Source organism: Camponotus vicinus, unplaced genomic scaffold (genome assembly GCF_025532165.1).
Source record: "Camponotus vicinus isolate PSW18456_S1 unplaced genomic scaffold, iyCamVici1.0 SCAF_4, whole genome shotgun sequence".
Taxonomy (NCBI): Eukaryota; Metazoa; Arthropoda; class Insecta; order Hymenoptera; family Formicidae; genus Camponotus; species Camponotus vicinus.
In genome coordinates, this window is record NW_028141976.1 from 21,494,170 (window position 1) to 21,515,083 (window position 20,914).

General features: G+C 30.4%; 2 protein-coding genes and 1 long non-coding RNA gene across 12 annotated transcripts in view; 1 reads left to right on the plus strand and 2 right to left on the minus strand.

The window, feature by feature from the left end:
• Positions 1-18,585, plus strand: part of Atp8b (ATPase phospholipid transporting 8B) — a 50,550-nt gene extending 31,965 nt beyond the window's left edge. For 4 of the 10 annotated variants that reach the window (XM_083097399.1, XM_083097400.1, XM_083097402.1 and 1 more), the window contains 15 exons: positions 880-1,396; positions 4,406-4,934; positions 5,950-6,008; positions 6,245-6,457; positions 6,704-6,909; positions 6,994-7,149; positions 7,337-7,979; positions 8,604-8,783; positions 9,462-10,203; positions 10,300-10,492; positions 11,573-11,721; positions 11,779-12,131; positions 12,383-12,608; positions 12,707-12,942; positions 13,016-18,585. In XM_083097399.1, coding sequence (XP_082953525.1) covers positions 1,259-1,396; positions 4,406-4,934; positions 5,950-6,008; positions 6,245-6,457; positions 6,704-6,909; positions 6,994-7,149; positions 7,337-7,979; positions 8,604-8,783; positions 9,462-10,203; positions 10,300-10,492; positions 11,573-11,721; positions 11,779-12,131; positions 12,383-12,608; positions 12,707-12,942; positions 13,016-13,435 — 4,443 coding nt within the window. In that variant the 5' untranslated portion in view covers positions 880-1,258 and the 3' untranslated portion in view covers positions 13,436-18,585. Of the gene's footprint in view, positions 1-879; positions 1,480-4,405; positions 4,935-5,949; positions 6,009-6,244; positions 6,458-6,703; positions 6,910-6,993; positions 7,150-7,336; positions 7,980-8,603; positions 8,784-9,461; positions 10,204-10,299; positions 10,493-11,572; positions 11,722-11,778; positions 12,132-12,382; positions 12,609-12,706; positions 12,943-13,015 lie in introns of those variants that run through there. The other 6 variants (XM_083097403.1, XM_083097404.1, XM_083097405.1 and 3 more) reach the window with 6 other exon arrangements.
• Positions 6,138-7,236, minus strand: LOC145970561 (uncharacterized). Its single transcript, XR_014438531.1, has 3 exons — positions 7,135-7,236; positions 6,642-6,916; positions 6,138-6,501 (listed from the first exon to the last, which is right to left on the minus strand). It is a non-coding gene; the product is annotated as an uncharacterized LOC145970561 (long non-coding RNA).
• Cdk7 (Cyclin-dependent kinase 7) lies at positions 18,187-20,892 on the minus strand. Its single transcript, XM_083097413.1, has 5 exons — positions 20,659-20,892; positions 20,208-20,267; positions 20,023-20,131; positions 19,463-19,908; positions 18,187-19,328 (listed from the first exon to the last, which is right to left on the minus strand). Exons 1-5 carry the CDS (start codon positions 20,719-20,721, stop codon positions 18,981-18,983), a joined length of 1,026 nt encoding a protein of 341 aa, XP_082953539.1. The 5' UTR covers positions 20,722-20,892; the 3' UTR covers positions 18,187-18,980.
• Between the last annotated feature and the right edge of the window lie 22 nt (positions 20,893-20,914).

The following is a 20,914-nucleotide window of genomic DNA, read 5'->3' on the forward strand; positions in this document are numbered from 1 at the left end:
TTAGTTGTCTATTAACTATTTATTTGTTTATTTGGAAAAATAATAATTTGCTGAGAAAAGTTTTTTTTGTCAAAATTTTTGTTTTATTTATAAATTATAATTGATCCGAAAAAATATGGTATTCTAACTATTAAATAAATATCTATTATCTAAATATTAAAATAATCTTTTTTCTATTTTAAATAGTTTTCATAAGTTCGTTTGTGTGTTTTCTAGATTTTTTAAAATTTTGTAAGAAGACAAATATTATTCTTATTACTTTTATTTCTGGATAAAATTATAATAACTCAATATTAAATATTAATTAGTCCTAAATTAATACTCCAAGTACAATAATCTGGGTGGATTCCATTTCCTGTTTCCTTGATAACAGAAATCAGGAAAGCATTAGATAACTCGTCTAACCGCATTATCCAATGTAATAATAATAATAATAATAATAATATGCCGTTTCTTTTTTTCTATACATGGTAATTTGGCGCTAGCCTGAAATAATCTTTAAAAATTCCAAGATTATATAATAAAATAATTAAAAAGAGAAAGAGTATAATTTGTGCAAGTTCTAATTTTGATCTATTTGCGAAAATATATTTTATTGATAAATAAATATCTTCTTTTTCAAAAAGTTATAATATAGAAGCAATATTTCTGATAATAAATGATAAATTTCGCTACAAGTTCGTACTTTAAATTTCCTCGTTATTGTAACGATTAATTTTCACTTGGAAAGTCTCCAAAAATCGACCGCAAGGGACGATTAGTGATGTCGAGTCGTGGCATCGTCCCGTGTGAATAATTCCGACCGCATCTCTTCCATCGTTGTCGACATGATCTTTCTCCTTGCACAATTCTCAATCACGATCACATGTTTATATATAGGCGTAGCGATCGCATCGAGGAAATGTTTCAAGGCTTCGTCGCAGGAAGATCGTGTTTTCCTGTGTTCGGCAAAACGGGCAAAACTTCCGGAAATCCAGATTTCCGTGACGCGTTTATGGAAACCGAGAAGATCCGACAAAATTTCCTGAAATTTCTTCTCGCGGACAACTGCGGACAACTGTGTTCTACCGGGTGAAAAACACTTACGCTTTGTGCGTAGTGAGCATCGGGCACGGGGTTTCGAGTGACTCGAACCCCCGAGAGAATGTCGATCGGACAACTGGATCGCCGATACGAGAGGCAGTCCAGTAGTGCTGTAGCTGGGCACGGTGGATTTGGGATTACGAGGGGCCAGCTGGCGGACTAATGCGGTCCCGCAATGATCCGCGAAGACGAGAAGACGGTGGTGGGCCCCAGGTGGAAGAACTATGTAAAAGGCGAAGCGCGAAGCGGGGGGGACGAGGTCGTCTCGCCGCCGGCGGCGGCGTGGCTCAAGTGCCAGAAGGTGGCAGAAGAGGTTGGCCTTATAGAGGATTTATAGTTTGCGTAGGATAGACGATGAGCGTCGAGGTCGACACGCTGGAACTCGAGGTCTTCGAGGTGAGTCCTCAACCCCTCTCGAGGACGCGACGAACGGAAGTCACCGCGAGACGGATGAAAAAGAATCGTTTCCGGGATAACAAGGAAGTCGTGTTTGAAAAAATGCGATGTATTCGATGATACAATTGTTGAGCAATTGCGGGCGAGATTTTAATACTGAATAGTAATAGATAATATTAATAGTGAATTTTTTCTATGAATTTAAACGAATTAACTGCTTAATTTTTGTCCTATTATCTTACGTGACATTTCTAATTTAGAGAAATTATGGAATCATGGAATCTTTCTTTAAAAAGATTTAAACAAATAGAAAATTTTGAAATATTAAAATTTTAGTTTTCTCTTATTTAATATTAATATATAGGGCGAATTAGTAAATTATATTATTATTGAATAGTTTTTAATTAAATAAGAAAAATATATACGCGACAATATATACATTTTCTCTAAAGACAGATTGATCAACCAGCTTTTAGCAAGCATATTTTATGATAAATATATGATTTTATGATTACATATGACCTGTTTACGTAAACTAATGATTACACACTTATATAATTTAATTATAGTTACATTAACCTGTTGCATAACCTGATGCAAAGTCAAGTATAATTTTTAGTAGATATATATATTGCAAAAATATTTCAAAAATATTTGATTATTTTTTATTTATAATTTTACTGGATACGTTGATTTGCAATTTTAAAATGTTACAAAATATTACAAAATACTAAAAATTTAGTATATATTATATATTTATAATTTTGTATAGCATATGTATAAATTCGGTATTTTTTGGCCCTTCCAAGATGTATAAAAAATTCAATTTTATCCTACCGCAAGTTGAGAACAACTTGTTGGAAGAGCAATTTGACTTTTTAAGTACGCAACGCCGAGGCTAAAAAGTTATGCAACTTTCGATACTATGCAATAGACTTCCGTTCGCTGGCCCGCGTGCTGTTTGACAAGTAATGCGCTTTGAACGTGACTTTGTGGATAAACATGATTGTGTTATTACATATCGCGAAACATATATGTCGGCCAAGTAATTTGCAAGATTAACATGGACACATATCCATCCTGATCCCCATTACCATCCTTATCATTAGTTTTGATTATTATCACTTATTGTTCATTTTAGTCAGACCATTCGTATTTTATCACGACAATATCTACGTAAATATTTTAATTATTGAATACATGCAAATTTTTATGAGGAAAATACATGAAAAATATATATATTTTTATATATATAAAATATATTTTTTCGATTTAATATTTTTCGTGAAGTTTTAGTCGTCTAATCGTCGTGTATTTTCTTAAATGCAAGCTCAATCTTGTTACATGTGAAATTGCTATCGTATGTGACTTCGAACTAGCTTGCGAGAGTAAGTCGGAGCATTTGAGCCAGTCAGTCAAATCTTTGGACAGTTTGGTCAAGCAAACTCCGTACATGTTTTCAACTATTAACGTTCGACCACTTCACTTAATGTAGTGTCAACATATCAAAATTGCTGAAAAGATAGATGAAAAATATTTAAGGTAATATTAACAATAATAAAAATAAATAGAAAACAATAATAATATAATAAACCGATATATTTATTTGAATATTAAAAGAAAAAATTATGAAAAAATTCCTCGCAGGAAGTTTTACAATTTTTATTATTTAAGAAATGCATTTCAACACTAACATGAGTGCATAATATTTTGGTATCTCTCATCACCGTAAACTTTGACAAATTCTTTCACGTCTTCCGCGGAGAAAAAAAGTCAAAGGCGATAAGTGCATAGTGTCATGGCTTATAGCTCAATAAAATTCTTATAGACATTTAACTTTTACGTCTATCGATGCACTGAAACTTTATCTCAAGTACCGGAAAAAGTCTCGATTTATTTTGTCCGTGACATGTTTTCACGCACGCGTGCCGCGATCTATACTTGTATGTACATGCCACGCTGCTTTTCACGCGTTTTCTAGAGCACCCACGATCTTCGGCGAGTTTATTTTATGAATCGGGTAAATTGCTGCTAAAGTAGTACACACAATGTAATCGATAGTTACGCGCATGAAGAGTATATTACAACGGTGGTTACTTTTGTAATCGAGATACACGCGTATAAAATCATATTAATTTTCTTAATTATCGAAATTATCAATATTCTCATTTATTTATTTATTGTATGTATATATAATAAATTAAGTAATATTAAGTTTATAATTTATTTTAATAAGACGGATTTATTTGAAGAGGATCTTTTCTTGGATTTCTTTTAATAATCATTCTTCGTTTTTATGCGATCTTTATAGAAATGCAATATCGTGAGATAATGTCGAAGTCTTGCGAGGCTTCTCAAAGTGGTCGATTTATTTTTAAGCGTCGACACAAACAAGATTTGTAGGAGTAGACGGCGCCTAATTTAATCCTATTGTATACTTTGAAAATTAAATCAAATAGTCGCATCAATAGTCGCTAAGTAGTCGTCTGACTATATAATAGGTATAGGAGTATTTAATATTTAATCGTCTTTACAAAAATCTCAATGTTAATTAATATATATTAAAAATATATAATACAATAATATATATACAAAAATCTTGATGTCAATTAATAATTCTTTTTATTTTTCAAACAATTCTATATTAATGAGATATTCTATATTAATATTCTATATTAATATTCTTCTCGTATTCAAGATATTAATTTGTGATCATTTTTACCCTGTATCCTCGTTTCTCTATTCCTATAAATGATCCACACATAACAAACAGTAGGAATTCTTGTTCTTATCATGATCATGAAAAGTAATAGAGACGAAAAAGCGCATCTATCGTGCCAAACGGCGTGTCCTCGACCGATCGTTTCTACTCGTCCTTGAACGTGAATCGAGTAACGCGAATGTATTCATGTCGTGCGACCATAAGGTGAAGGATTACGACGACGAGACCGAATTAGCGGATGCGACGATACGTCGTGGTACTGCGAGGACATCCAGGAGCAGCGAGGCAGGTAGCCGCAGATGTTCGACGCAGGAAGCCGAGGAAGACGACGACGGCGGCGGCGTCGGTGGCGGTGGTAACGGCCGCAGGAAACGGAAGAAACGGCGGAAAATGCAACAGCGGAGCAAGCTGCAGCTGCAGCAGCCACAGCTGGAGGTGATGATCGGTAGCGGCGGTCAACAGCGGTCACATGCGACGCTCACCCTCGCCTCGTCGTCCGATGAGGTCGAGGCGATGGGCGAATGCTCGAAGAGGGATTCGTCCAGTAGTCTGGGTGGCGGTAGCCGGCACAACACCTTACGGGAATCTTTGCTGACAGTGTTGGGCAAGTTGGTGATATGGAAGGGCACCAGGTACCGTTCCGCCGCCGCCGCCTCGTCTTCCTCGTCGGTGCCGCCGAATTCGCCACCCGCCACCGAGTGCATCGGTCGTAGCACGTCCTTCTTCTCCAGCGGTGAGTTCCCACGAACAGGATCGCCGGGGTTTTTTTTTCCTGGGAGTTGCACCGCTGGTCTCAGTCAAGGTCCCAAGCGTGGTTGCGATATCTGTACTAACTTATGCATATAGTTTTATTTTTGTGTTATATGAAATGTTGATATCTATAGAGAAAATGTCTTGCTCACATAAATTATTATAATCTATTATAAGCGATTCTTTATTTTAAAATTTGTTTGTTTATTTGTTTTTTTTTTAGAGGCTATTGGAAAGAGGAAATCGAGTGTTTCCTTGACACAGTCGTAATTTGGCACCGGCTGTGTACGCGTTCCATTTAACTGACATGTTGTATTTACATTTATGTCACTTTTCTCGACGTAATTATCGCGAACAGAATAGTGCATGCGCATGTTACGCAATAGATGCAATGATCAATGTTACGATCAATGTTATTTAATGCAAGTTTTAGCGACCGTATACTTTGCGACTATCAAGGTTCCGCGCCTTGGACGTTCGAATAATTTATTAAATTCCATAAATAAAATACGAGTATACGTAACACCCACGTACTTTTCATGAACACGTGATAGCGAGATGTGGCTGCTATGTAAGATCGATTCGATCGTTCTTCGTGGCAATACCGTACTGTACTTTGCCATATTTCGCATGACGAGCCAACGATTAATAGTTTATTCAGTTATGTAGCATTGCCGTAGTAGATATATAATAAGCGAGTGTAAAGCAGCACGTTATAGATTAACTAGTTAACTACGAAATTAACTACGAAAAGAATCGAACAATTATGTCTTCCATTTCACGATTATTTAAATTGTATTTTTCATACAATTGTATTTTTCGTATAAACTTTTGTTTTTTTTCTTAATATTTCTAATCTAATTCTAATTTATTACAATATATTTTTCGATACAGTGCGGATGATAACTTACATATATCTAATGAGAATCATTGATTATTTTCTTATATATAGAGCTATACCTGCAATAAGTGTTTTGTTGTTTGTGTCATTTTTACAGAAACAGAGAGGCGGATTCGCGCCAACAATCGCGAGTACAACTCACAATTTAATTATGCGGTAAGAAAGAAGTATCTTCTTATATTTACTATTATATACTTACCATTTTACTTACTATTTTATATACTTACTATTATATTCACTATTATATACTTTTATTATATACTTACTATTTTGTTAGAGTCTGGTGTGTGTAAAATTCGAAAAATTAAAAATATTAAATATTGTTATAAAGAAAAATTTTATGTCTAAAGATGATAAAAATATTACATACGAATATTTTTATTGTTTTACAGAATAATTACATCAAGACGTCCAAGTATTCGGTTCTGACGTTCCTACCATTGAATTTGTTCGAGCAGTTTCAACGGCTCGCTAACTTTTACTTCCTATGTCTGTTGGTGCTTCAGATGATTCCCGCCATATCCTCCTTAACCCCTATCACTACAGCCATACCGCTTATAGGGGTACTCACGCTCACTGCCGTCAAAGATGCCTACGACGACTTTGTAAGTTTCTTCTTTCATCATTAATTTTTTCTCGTTACTTTTCGCTATATTTTGTGAAAATGTACAAGAATAATCAAATATTAAAACTAGTATCATAACAAATATTAATAGCTGTAAAATTATATATAAGTATAAAGTTATTTATAAAAAATATAGAAATAAAGAAACGATTAACTTTTGATACCTAGAGAAAAATTAGAGTAGAATATTTGCAAAAAAATGTGATGTGACAATTTTAATTTTTAGCAACGGCATAGCAACGATTCTCAAGTAAATAATAGGAAATCCCGAACATTACGGGGTACTAATCTTCGTGAGGAAAAATGGTCGCAAGTCCAAGTAGGCGATGTAATCAGAATGGAGAACGATCAGTTTGTCGCAGCGGACGTTCTGCTCTTGACAACGAGCGAACCGAACGGCCTCTGTTACATCGAAACAGCAGAATTGGACGGGTATAATCTACAAAATTGTTTAATTATACACGAGCGTATATTTATAGAGACGGACCGTTATAATAATCTGTGAAATTTGCGTAGGGAGACGAATTTGAAGTGTCGTCAGTGTCTGCCCGAAACTGCCGAGATGATGGATAATCATGAATTGATCGGCCAATTCGATGGAGAAATTGTTTGCGAAACCCCGAATAATTTATTAAATAAATTCGATGGAACACTCACGTGGAGAGGACAAAAGTAAGATTTAATATCGCAAATGGAACAAAACGAGAACCGAGAATCTTAAATGGAATATTCCGCAAAAGATCATGTCTCTTGCGTAAACTGGAGATAACTGGTTCTTGTTTTGCGCACATCAAGTTTATTTAACTATCATTTATATCAGGTGAGAAATGGCGTCGTTAATGTTTGGCAAATATTGCAGATACGCATTGGATAACGACAAGATTATTTTACGAGGCTGTGTTCTCAGGAACACGCAGTGGTGCTATGGCATGGTGATCTTTGCAGGCAAGGATACCAAATTGATGCAAAACTCAGGGAAGACCAAATTTAAGAGGACCTCTATAGATAGGCTGCTGAATCTTCTCATAATCGGAATAGTGTTTTTTTTACTTTCCTTATGTCTATTCTGTATGGTCGGCTGTGGTATTTGGGAAAGCTTAGTAGGTCGTTATTTTCAAACGTATCTGCCGTGGGACTCGTTAGTGCCGAGCGAGCCTATAACCGGTGCCACAGTGATCGCCCTACTCGTGTTCTTTTCGTACTCTATCGTATTGAACACAGTGGTGCCAATCAGTTTGTATGTGAGTGTTGAAGTTATTCGATTTGTTCAATCATTTTTGATAAATTGGGATGAGGAAATGTATTACGCGCCCACAAAAACGCACGCTAAAGCTAGGACTACTACGTTAAATGAAGAGCTGGGCCAAATAGAATATATATTCTCTGACAAAACCGGAACATTGACGCAGAACATAATGACTTTCAACAAGTGTTCTGTGGCGGGAAAATGTTATGGCGACATCATCGATGAAGTTACTGGCGAGGTTATCGATTTGAGCGAGGTGAGTTGCTTTTTTCATTAATGCGAAGATCTATGATTCTCGATGCTGATGATAGGGTACGTGCTACACATTCATGTTACTTATTATAAAATTATATATAATTATATTATTCAAGATAAGAGCAATTCTTTATTCGCATTATATAGCTATGCTTCCAATATTGCGCGAAAAGAATATTAGTCATATATGCTTCTGCTAAAATTTTTTGTTATTGTATAAAAGAATCATATTGCATTGGGAGTATAATATTTAATAATAATGATAATATTTTTCTAATATTATATATTCTCTTTTATTATAATTTTTATTTTAATATATTTTTTTGATATATACAATAGTTATATAAGAAACTATAAAATATATCTTTTTTGCAATCGTTTTAACAAAACACGTTAAAACATATATCACTAGTATATACAATCATTTGAAAGTGTCCTTGCACATTGTTTTACATGCTTATATAATTTGTAGACTATTCCTGAATGTCGATATACGTTGTCTCTTCTTTTAATCAGGCACAATGTTTTTTAATTATATGCAAATTTAATCTCAATACGTATCATGGTCGTAACTTTGCAAGAGATTTCATATACATCACTTAGCATGTGTGTGCTGCATGTATAGACGGACAGAGCTGTTCCAACACCAACGATGCGATGGAAGAGCGGACAAGAATTCGTACGTCCAGTTTATACACCTTTAAGTGGTCCAAATGTACGTCTTCTGGAACAAGCAGACAGAGTATCCAATACAACACCGGAACCCGGCATCAACGGCAGTCCAAAAATTCCACACAAGTCTTCAGTACGCATGTTGATAATTAGCACCTCTTGTCACGAAATCTGTACATGCTATCGCTTTTATCTGTTTGCTTTTATCTCATTGCAATTGTATACATCACATTCAATATTATCTGTTTATCGTTGCATTCTATATCACACACAATATCATGTAAGTCAAAGCGTTCCTAGTATCTTTGTTATTCAATAAAGTAACTCGTATCTCAATCGTGTTTGTATTGATAACTTATAAACTATATTTATATCTCATTTGTGTTTTCTTGCATGTTAGAACTTCGTGTTATAAAATAGATATGCTCTCTATTATTTTCTTTTATTTTTTCTACTATATTAATGGATTATTAAGATTAATTTCTTTCACAATTTTTTTGTAATATACATATATGTTTCAGAAGTAATTCAACTAACAAGATTTTATATATATATATATATATATATATATAAAATTTGTGTCTTTTAAGAAATTTATTTTTATAAAGATAAAGTATATTATTTTGAGTAATATATATGAAATCTTTAGTTTTCCGTTTAGTTTTTTTTCTTTCTTTGTTAACAATAATAGGATTTCCGATTTTTCTTTAATTAATTAATAGATTAATTTTCTCTTCTCACAACTAACTTCGTTGTAATATACGTAAGTAAATAATCTAATTTTTGAAAAATCTCGTTGCACACTTTGCAGACAATGCCACCTTTGGATTTCTCGTTTAACAAGGATTACGAACCAGACTTCAAGTTCTATGATCCTGCATTGCTTGAAGCCGTGAAAAGAGAGAATCAGGATGTCCACAGTTTTTTCAGATTGCTGGCGCTCTGTCACACTGTTATGCCAGAAGAGAAAAATGGCAAGATTGAATACCAAGCACAGTCACCCGATGAAGCTGCTCTCGTATCCGCCGCTAGAAATTTTGGCTTTGTTTTCAAGGAAAGATCACCTAACAGTATAACGATAGAAGTAATGGGAAAAAAAGAGATATACGAATTACTCTGCATTTTGGATTTTAATAACGTACGAAAGAGAATGTCTGTAATTTTGAGGAAAGATGGGCATCTTCGATTATATTGCAAAGGAGCGGATAATGTTATTTACGAGCGATTGAAAAAGGATAGCGAAGAAATAATGGCGAAAACATTGGATCATCTAAATAAGTTTGCAGGTGAAGGTTTAAGAACATTGTGCCTTTCTGTGAGGGATTTGGATGAAAGCTTTTTCAATAATTGGAAACAACGTCATCAAGAAGCGGCATTAAGCCAAGAAAATAGAGACGACAAACTGGACGCAATTTATGAAGAAATAGAGAAAGATATGTCATTATTAGGTGCTACTGCCATTGAAGATAAATTGCAAGATGGTGTACCTCAAACCATTGCCAATCTGAGTCTCGCTGGTATCAAGCTTTGGGTATTAACAGGTGATAAACAGGGTAAGTTTTCGAAGAATATTAATATTATAACACATGTGAATTATATATATATGTATATTAGTAATAATAACATTTTTATTTTGAATTCTTTCACAGAGACAGCTATCAACATCGGTTACTCGTGTCAATTACTAACGGACGACCTCACGGATGTCTTCGTCATAGACGCCACTACTTACGACGGCGTGGAGACACAGTTAACACGATGTTTGGATACTATTAAGACAGCCTCGACCCAACAAAAACGGCCGACTCTCTCCATCGTCACATTCAGGTGGGACAAGGAAAGGTCAGGCACATGAAAGAGACGGAGTACAATCTATTAACTTTTTCTATTGCTGATTCTGATTAACGCATTTGTTAAAAAAAAAGAAAAACTGATCTCTCATAATGAATGTGGCATTATTATGTTTCATGTAATGCTTTCTATGTTTATATAGTTGTGTTTATATAAGAATTTATTGTACTTAATTGCAGGAGACTCTTATGCTTTATACTCAAGCTAGTGAATCTTGCAATGTAATTTAAATTATAATGATTACTCAACAAAAAAAATGAAATAAAAATAATCTACCATTTATTTTCGGACAATTATAAGAATGTGTCGACGGATCGTATTTTATTAGCGCTTAATTCATTGTATGTGCATTGGTTTTATATTCCATCTTCTATTTATCTATCGCAAAGATCCAACATAACGATTTGCATGTATTTGATAGTATTATCTAGTACCTTTTGTATTTACAAAGCATTACAAAATTATCTTTTATATATCTTGCAACTATCAAAAATATCGAGACTTGCTACATTATTGTTAGTAATATAATCAGCAATATAATCAAACTGTTTAGAATAATAGGTTGACTGGTAGAAATCTGATTTTTTAAATCACTTCAGATATTTTTCAGATACTGCACATGTCTTATCTGAGATATTCTACGATTTAGTGATATATTTATAGTTATAGATAACTGAGAATTATCATGATGCTTGATATTCACTCCTTCTCTTTCTGTATGCTTAATAATATAATTTTAATGACATCATATATTAACATAATTTGTATGTTGCTTGTGTCACGTTCTCTTGTATCTGTAGTTATTAATATAACACACTGTGTATCATTTATGATTAACGTGCATTATTTTTAACAATGTAAAATTTCAAAATTTCTTGTTGTTTTATTAATGATAAGATTGCGATTTATTATCTATCTTTTCTTATAACTATTTATTGATCTAATTTTTGTTACAACTATATCTTACATGAATTTAATGAAGCTCGAGCTCGTCAAATGAGCACCAGATTATGATTTATTTTTTTGAATGAAATAACCACATTTTCTTTGAAAGCTCTTTTCTTTGCACAGCAGTGATACAGAATACAATCCTAGGGATGAACAGGATGAACATGAAATGGAGCATTCAACAGGATTTGCAGTGGTTATCAATGGACATTCTTTGGTTCATGCGTTGCATCCACAACTGGAACAACCTTTTTTAGAAGTATCCAGTCAATGTAAGTTTGAATCGTTCATATTTAGAATAAATATTTAATATAATAAGAATTTTATAGGTAAAGCTGTAATATGTTGTCGAGTGACACCACTGCAGAAAGCAATGGTCGTTGAATTGATTAAGAAAAATAAATCCGCGGTAACTCTGGCAATTGGTGATGGTGCCAATGACGTCTCGATGATAAAAACGGCTCACATTGGCGTTGGTATCAGCGGGCAGGAAGGATTGCAAGCTGTGTTGGCCTCGGATTATTCGATAGGACAATTTAGGTTTTTAGAAAGATTACTTCTGGTCCACGGCAGATGGTCATACTACAGAATGAGTAAATTCCTTAGATATTTTTTTTATAAAAATTTTGCATTTACTCTCTGTCACATCTGGTTTGCCTTCTTCTGTGGATTCAGCGCACAGGTAAGACATTTGGAAACTTTGTACATTATTGTATTATAATAATGAAAAAAGAAATACAATTGAAAAAACAAATGATGTCTCAAAGGCGAATATGATCTATAATACTCCTTTGTAAGAGTTTTCTCCAAAGTCGAGATATTTGAAATATGAATTTAATAATTTTTCTGATAATATATTGTAGAAAATAGTAGAGGTATTGCGAGTGATTAAAATTATAATCAATCATATCATATGTATATATTTTTTTACAGACTGTGTTTGATCCTATGTACATCTCTGTCTACAATTTATTTTATACCTCGTTACCGGTTTTGGCAGTTGGTATTTTTGATCAAGACGTTAATGACAAGAACAGTTTAATGTATCCAAAATTGTATGCGCCAGGATTGCAGAATTTGCTCTTCAACAAAAAGGAATTTTGTTGGAGTGCTCTGCATGGATTTTATGCTAGTTGTGTATTATTTTTAGTACCTTATGGTAAATATTTTGCATTTACTCATTAAAAGAGCTGTACATGTCTTAATGCTTATTCTCAAATTATAACAATATAACACATATATTTTGTTATATTTCAGGAACATACAAAGATGGAGTATCACCAAAGGGTTACGTACTTTCTGATCACATGCTGCTGGGCAGTGTAGTAGCTACTATATTAGTTATAGTCGTGACCGTTCAAATAGCCCTCGATACGTCTTACTGGACAGTTTTTAACCACATCATGGTGTGGGGTTCGCTCATTTGGTATTTTATTTTAGATTACTTCTACAACTTCGTCATAGGTGGTAGTTATGTGGGTAGTCTTACGATGGTAAGTATTTTTGCGCGAATCGTTATAATCTCCGAAAAATTACAAATATTTATCATTTAACTTGCATTTGCAGGCCATGTCGGAGGCAACTTTTTGGTTCACAACGGTGATATCTTGTATAATCCTCGTTATACCGGTACTTTCATGGCGATTCTTCTTTATGGACGTTAGGCCGACGTTGTCCGACAGAGTCAGACTGAAACAGAGGCTGGCACAATTGCGTTCCCGTCAAAGTCAAGATATACTGCGTACACCATCTACGAGACGTACACGACGATCTCTACGATCAGGCTATGCCTTTGCTCATCAAGAGGGCTTCGGCAGACTTATCACGTCCGGGAAAATTATGCGCAAATTGCCAAATGGTGCTGATTTTAAGTTTTCTATGCCGTTTACGAACAATGTTACAAAACAAGTTAATATTGCCACAACATCACCAAAAGACAATAGTGCATCTAGAAATTCGCACACATTGGACACGATTAATTTGTAATAACTCGAATATTAGTTAGAACTCAAAGAAAACACTAAAGTGCAGGTGAATCTAGTGAATTTTTCTTAATTTATTTAGTTATGAATGTGTTTTAAGTCAAAATTTTTATTGCATCGAATTTATTAATTCCGATGTATCCCATTGAAACTGTATTTCTATTTTTTTTAATTTTTATTAATTAAGAGGTGTAAATGATATATCGTGTGCAGTATTCGTAAAGATCTCGTAAAGAATCGATGTCTGTGATTATATTACATTTAATTTAAATATTTGTTTGAAAAAAAATTTTTAAACAATTAGAATCACTATTATGATTTATAAAAAATATCTATGAGTGATACATAACATTAATAAATGCATGTAATTGTTAATGCAATCAATTCCAATGGGATACATTTTGAATTACACTACAATAGTAGTAGCATATGCTATTTATGTCTATACATTAAGCATTTATCGACTTGTTATAATTATGACTTAAATATTATATCTTCACGTGTTCAATAATTTTTTAATTACATCTTCGCACTTTTGCCAAGTAAATGCACGAAATACGTATATTTGATTTAACATTTTGATGTTGCAATTGTTTTCATTATATATGTAAATAATAATTTTATATAATATGTATGGGAAAAATAGCTTATGCTACATTATAATGTATTTATAATCATTATTATGAAATTTCGTATATGTTAGAAAACAATTCTGAATATCTTCACATTGTGAACAAAATCTTTGGTTTTTTTTTTTAACAAATATAATAATTGTATCTATTTAGGTTCTCTTCGTGTGATATAGAAACAACATTCGTATTGATATAGAACAACATTGAAGTATTAATAGAAAATGTCGAAAAATTTTTTATTTAATATAAAATTAAAACTTTTTAACTATAATAATTGGATAAATTTTTATTATGATTACTTATTTATGCATTCATATTATGGGTGAACTATAATTTATTATTAAAATAACATTGAAATAATTTTTTTGCACAATATATACAAAACATTTCTGTCATTAAAAGTTCTACACGATTGGAAGAATATGTTTTCAGTATTTAGTACTCTTTATAATTTTCGATCAATTTTATTGAAAACTATAGTATGAAAATTAATATAATCATGGTGAAAAGGAAATTTGCATTATCATGCACTCCTCACATATATAACAGAAATGTCATATAGAGAGGTGTCAAAATCTTGTAAAAAAAATATGTCTTGTATTATATTAATTTAATATGAACATAATTATTGTAAAAACAGAAAACGTTTACACAATTTATTATGATAAGAATAGTAGTTACATTAATAATTGCCTTTATAAGATATAAATACAACAAAAACGATTTAAAATATTGTATTATAGTATTGAGATTGTAAATATTTTAAAGAGATATATATATTATATATTAAATGTTAAGTATACATTTTTTAAAAGAAAGTAATATATAGATATATATAGATCGATTTAAAGGAAATACGAAGATAGTAGTTATATTGTATTACATTATCGCGGATAAAAAGTTTGCCTTGGACTGATTACTGAATATATATAATATTAAAGTAAAGAAGAAACAGTAGTAAAACAATGGAGTATGTATTTCTACTTTTAATATTATAATAAAGCTTAGGGAGAAATAGTTTATATGGGGAAGAATGTTCCACAATCAAACCATCTTTTTCAAATGGAGAACTTTAATATTTCGTTTGTTTTGAAATATTGTGCCTAATCGTTAACTACACAGAGTCTCAAACTCACATAAAATTTCGTTAGTTTGCGTTTGTATGATATGTATTCTTTGTTTTTCTATATGAATAACAAAGAATGTGAAATAAGTAAGTAGATTACTTTAAATTATTAGTTTCATAGAGAAGCAGAAGCATTCATAAATTTTTGCAATAATCTCTTTTGTTTCATAAAAGATATGCTCATTCAAAGTTTGCAATACAAAAATGAATTCTCTCAAACAAAATTCTGAAGTTTTTCTTTCACTTAAAATGTTAAATTTTTAATATTAAATGTTGCAATCTTAAAGAAAGTAAATTACTATCGAGAGATCTGTGAAATGGTACTACAATGTCTATTTTCAATTTGAATGATAATTAATGAATTTTATATAATATATCCTATTACATATATTAATTATTATAAAACAAATTATTTTTAATTTTTCTCTGAAAATTTTTTTGAGAATGGAGAAATTTTATTTTTAAAATGAAATTTACAAATAATATATTTGTATGAATAATTTTTGCAGATGAAGATAATGTGAATATAAGATACTTATCAAGAATCATATAAATGGACTGAAAATTAAAAATGACACTAGAATTGTATAATAAATTTCATTAAATCAAATATTGAAACATATATTATGATAATTTCTCATTATTGAGGTATAAACATATTTGCTCTTCATATGTGGGAAAAGTAAACTTATATAATCATGTATAAGCAAAATGTAGCTTGTATTCTTTAGAAAAATTGATTTACGCAACATTTATATTTATTATTTCTTACGTTACTCATAATGATTTTTTAATTATTAGTTTATGCAAGATTGTTAGCGCGCGTGATGTACATGTAGTTTGTCAATTACAAGTAACATCTTTATTTACAAAATTAAATATCAAAATTCTGAAAAGATATATTTTACATTATGTATAGATTTTAAATATATTAAATAATTTACTCTCTTTTTTACTTCAAAATTAAATAAGTTAAAAAGTTTCTATTAATATTTTGATTTATGCATGAGAAAATTACATAGATATTTGGAAATCTTGATGTGCTTACTTAATGTAAGATAAGTAATATGTAATCATAAAACGTTGATTACATAAGAAAGATATTACAATGTATATGTTACAAGTCAAATGTTGAATCAAATTTAAAAGCAAAATGTGTCTGCTGCTGCATGTGCTCTACTTATTATGTATCAAATATTAGTAGATATAGAATACAGAACATAAAAAAAATTTGCTTCAACTTTAACTTTCTCATGGTCATTTGTGCGTCATTTTTCTCAAACATATCTTTTTTCATTTTCACTTAAACACAAATTTTTTATGGAATAATATGCAATGCAATGTGAAAAATTAAATAGAATATAAATATGCACATACATTATATGAATTGCGAAGTAATCAAGAATTTTCTTATTTGAATATTTTTTACTTGAACTTTTAATTGTTATTTTCTTAGTAATTTAGTTTTTGATACTATGTGACTACTACTATTACTATTTTTTGGTTAATATATTTTTACTTTTAATATAGAGATTCATATTATTGACATTCATATTGATATTCATAAAAACTAATATCTCATTTTCTTATTTCAACTTATTTATTGTTGTAATAAACATAAGGAATATTGTTGTAATAAAAATTTCATAATAGAGCCATGCAAAGGCATCTTACATAAATCAATATTAAAATTTAAGATGTACCTTGTACGCGCTAATAAAATTTAATACGATCGCAAAAATATGTACTATATGTATATGATATATAATATATATACAGATAACAAAATTCAAACATAATCGTAATATCGAGTAATAGCAACATTTAGTCTAATACATAATTCTTGATTGTTTTTGAAAGCACAAACATGAAACAATTCCACTATATTTACTGATATATTTTAAAGCACTGGTTGAATTCCTCCTGCGATTATATTTAATTTATAAGTTTTTTTAAACAAATGTAATAATAATAACAGAGAATTTATATTCACTTTCTATCTCTCAATAATATTTTAACATAACGGTTATTCTGTATCATGTCTAGACATGTCCAATGCTTAATCTTTTGATTTAAAAAGGTTTGATTATACTTTTAGTTTCCATCGATTGTGTGTTTCTTTATTATTTGTTCTATTATTTTTGAGAATTTCAATACTAAATATTAATATATACACTTAAGAACAGTTGTTGTGTATTGATTATACAGAGATATAGATATTATAATTCAATTTGAAGGGGACCACAGTATAATCTGTTAATATGAATTTATGATTTACAGCACATTTTATGGTGCATTTTGAAGTCAGACTTCTATAATTAAATTATTTCTTTATCCATTGTTATCAAAATGTAGGTGATTTGGTCTAAAACGAAGATATATAGTTATAATAACTGTAATATAGTTGGCAATATAAAAGAAAAATATGTAAATAAAATGTGCTTTGTCACGTATTAAATTAATCTTGAGAGATTTGATGTGCGTGCATGTATATATATAAATTAACGATGGCCGTAATACTCGAAATATTTTCAAATGCACCTCGCATAAAAATAATTATGCAGTTTATGATACAAAGAATTTTTGTCTCTGAATTAATTAATAATAATTTAGAAAACGAAATATATATGTACAGAATGCATATGTAAGCATAAATAATTACTTCAGTATTTAAATGTTATAAATTGCGCTTATGTATATTTCTTTTTCTTTCTCTTCCAATTTCTTGTTCGCCTTTTATCATTAAATTTAAGATATCGTGCATTGTTGCATCTTATACATTAAAAACGGGATAATGAGGAACAAATTTCTTCCCTTTATTAAATGTGAATTCGAAACATTCGTGTTAATATGTGTGCAATATATTAAGTTAAAAATAATCTTGTATAAAATTGTATTTTTGTTGCACAACAGTATTGAAATTTAATTATATGTATGTACATATATACATAATATATATCAGAGACATATACATATACTGAATGATAGTTGAAGATATTTTCAACAAGTACAATCAAGTATGAACATTATTTACAAAATGTACATTGGCAGATGAATATGAAATTTTTTTCAATCAAAACTCATTAATTTACGAAACAATTTTTGTAATTTATTTTTTCTTTTTTTTTTCTAGAAAAACCAATAAATATATTAATAACATGATCACATATTAGTGTGAATTGAAATATGATATCAGAACATCTGTACTTAATATGAAGATGAGTCTAACTTAAAAGATAACTTACTCGAGAATATTATGTTTTGTGATGTTTAGCTAATCGCCTCTTTCATATTATTTCAAATAGGATGTTTCACAGCTTATAAAATCAAACGTTTTTTATTAATTTTTAAGTTAATAAAGATAATACAACATAAAACGTTGTATTTTCTAACGCACGCATCATATTATTGTTACCTATTATACGCAACTCTTCCTATTCCTTGTTCAATCCCTATTAACCACTCTATTAATCATTGAAAATATTGTGATTTGCTCAGAAAAGATTTCTCTCTAACACATTAGAGTTATTATTATATATGTTTTCATCAAACTTTGTGCTAGTTTATAAGAAGTCTTGAATTTGAATATTTATAAACATCTTAAAGCACATTATTTCACGTGTATACGCAGATACAGAAATTATTTGAGTAAAATCTTAGTGTATAGTATTTTTATAATATTATCTGCTGCAATATGATATAACACTTGCACATGTGATATCACAATTTTTTCTTTAATCATCTGATAGATTATTGTATATTTGTCAATGATCCACTAATATCAATCATAATTAAAATTGCAATCTTTTAGCTAAAGAGGCACCTTCTATTGACTCGAGCAGTTTTCTTTTTAAACTAGGTCTTTCTTCACGTTGACGTTTAATGGTCGTAGGTAGAGGTAATTTAGATCCAGGTGTAGGTGCAGGTTTGTTACTGAAATATGGCATCTGCAGTGCTTGATCGCATGTACATCTTTCTAATGGATTCACATTCAAGAAACTAGCGATTAAATCCAAAAGATCGTCACCAGCAGCGGTAAATATATGTTTCAGTGGTGTTCCAGGAAAAGGCTTGAATTGAATGAAATCTGGTAATTCGGTCATTCCTGGCCATGTTTCTTCTGTTGGAGTACCTAGTGTCTAAATAACAGAGAAAATATTCAACATCAAAATCACATAAAAGTTTTATATATATATATATATATATAAAATAATTTTTTAACAATGTGACAATTTTAGAAATATTCTAAAGATTGATAAAAATATATTAATACCTGAAATATTCTAGTGAGCTGATCCAAATCAGATTCACCAGGCAAAAATGGTACTCGTAACAAAAGTTCAGCTAATATACAACCAACTGCCCACATATCAATCCCAGTTCCATAAAGTCTAGCTCCGTAAAGTAATTCAGGTGCTCTGTACCATCTTGTGACAACTTGATGAGTATTTATTCGATTAGGTGATCCAAAAAACTTTGCTAAGCCAAAATCTCCAATTTTTAGAACACCTTCTGAATTTACCAGTAAATTATTTGGTTTTAAATCTCTATGAAGTATCCAATTAAAATGAAGATATTCTAAGCCTTGCAGCGTTTGTATCATGTATGCTTTGATATTTGCTGCAGTTAAAACTATATTGTTGTCCTTTATTATCACTTCTAAATCAGTGTCCATAAAATCAAATACTAAAGACACATTTGATTTATGGCCAAAAACATCTGAAATTGAAATTGTATGTATAACTATGAGAATTTATTTTTATGTCAAACTGTATATATATTATATAATTGTATATAATTTTTACATTAAAATATAATAATGACATAACAAACCTAATAAGCCAATGATATTGTCATGCTTTAATTCTTGCAGTAATTTGATTTCTCGTAGAGCAGTTCTGTTTATGCCATCTTTGGCTTCTGCACGACTTCCGACTTTGATCTAAAAATATAAAAAAATTAATACAAGTATAATATAAATTATATACAAAATATATCTTTTATAATAAAAAAGTAACCTTTTTCACAGCCACTATGTTATTTGTTTCTACATCTTTCGCTTTATAAACTGTGGCAAACTGAAATATATAATAATATATTTATATATTTATAATATTGTATATATAATATTAAATTATATATATTCTATAAGTATATTCTATAAGTAAAAGCATTTAAAAAAAAAAAATATATATATATATATATATAATTATAAATGAATAATAAATAAATAATTGTAAATAATCAATAATACTAATCAGTAATTAATAAATAACAGTATTTGAACGGTTGAAAATAATTCTTTATATTAAATATATATATATAATAGTATATATATTATATATATATATATATATATATACATATATATTATAGTATTAGAAATAAAACAAAATAATATAAAGTCAAATACACGTACATTAAACAATATATATAAAATTACGAAAATGATAAAAAACATTTTATAACCTGTCCTTCGCCTAAAAAGTCAATTTTCTCATATCTTCGCACTTTTTCCATTATTGCAAACATTTGTTTTATATACGAGTTTTTATTTACGTTTTGCTTGTTTTACAAGCACTCTTATATTATATAAAAATTATACTAAATAATGTACTCGTTGTGCACGCCACTTTCCTCGATAACATGGGGTCTGTTCTTTTTAGCTGCACTGCTGCACTAGTGCAATAAGTTGGAAAGAGACAAACATACTTTCTTTCACTCT

Excerpts from the sequence above, each read along its gene's own strand:
- Cdk7 (XM_083097413.1), bottom strand. The coding sequence starts at position 20,721 with ATGTTTGCAATAATGGAAAAAGTGCGAAGATATGAGAAAATTGACTTT. Across the intron at positions 20,268-20,658 it reads ACTTTTTAGGCGAAGGACAG|TTTGCCACAGTTTATAAAGC; the intron begins GTTATAAAATGT and ends TATATATTTCAG. Across the intron at positions 19,909-20,022 it reads CAATATCATTGGCTTATTAG|ATGTTTTTGGCCATAAATCA; the intron begins GTTTGTTATGTC and ends TTTCAATTTCAG.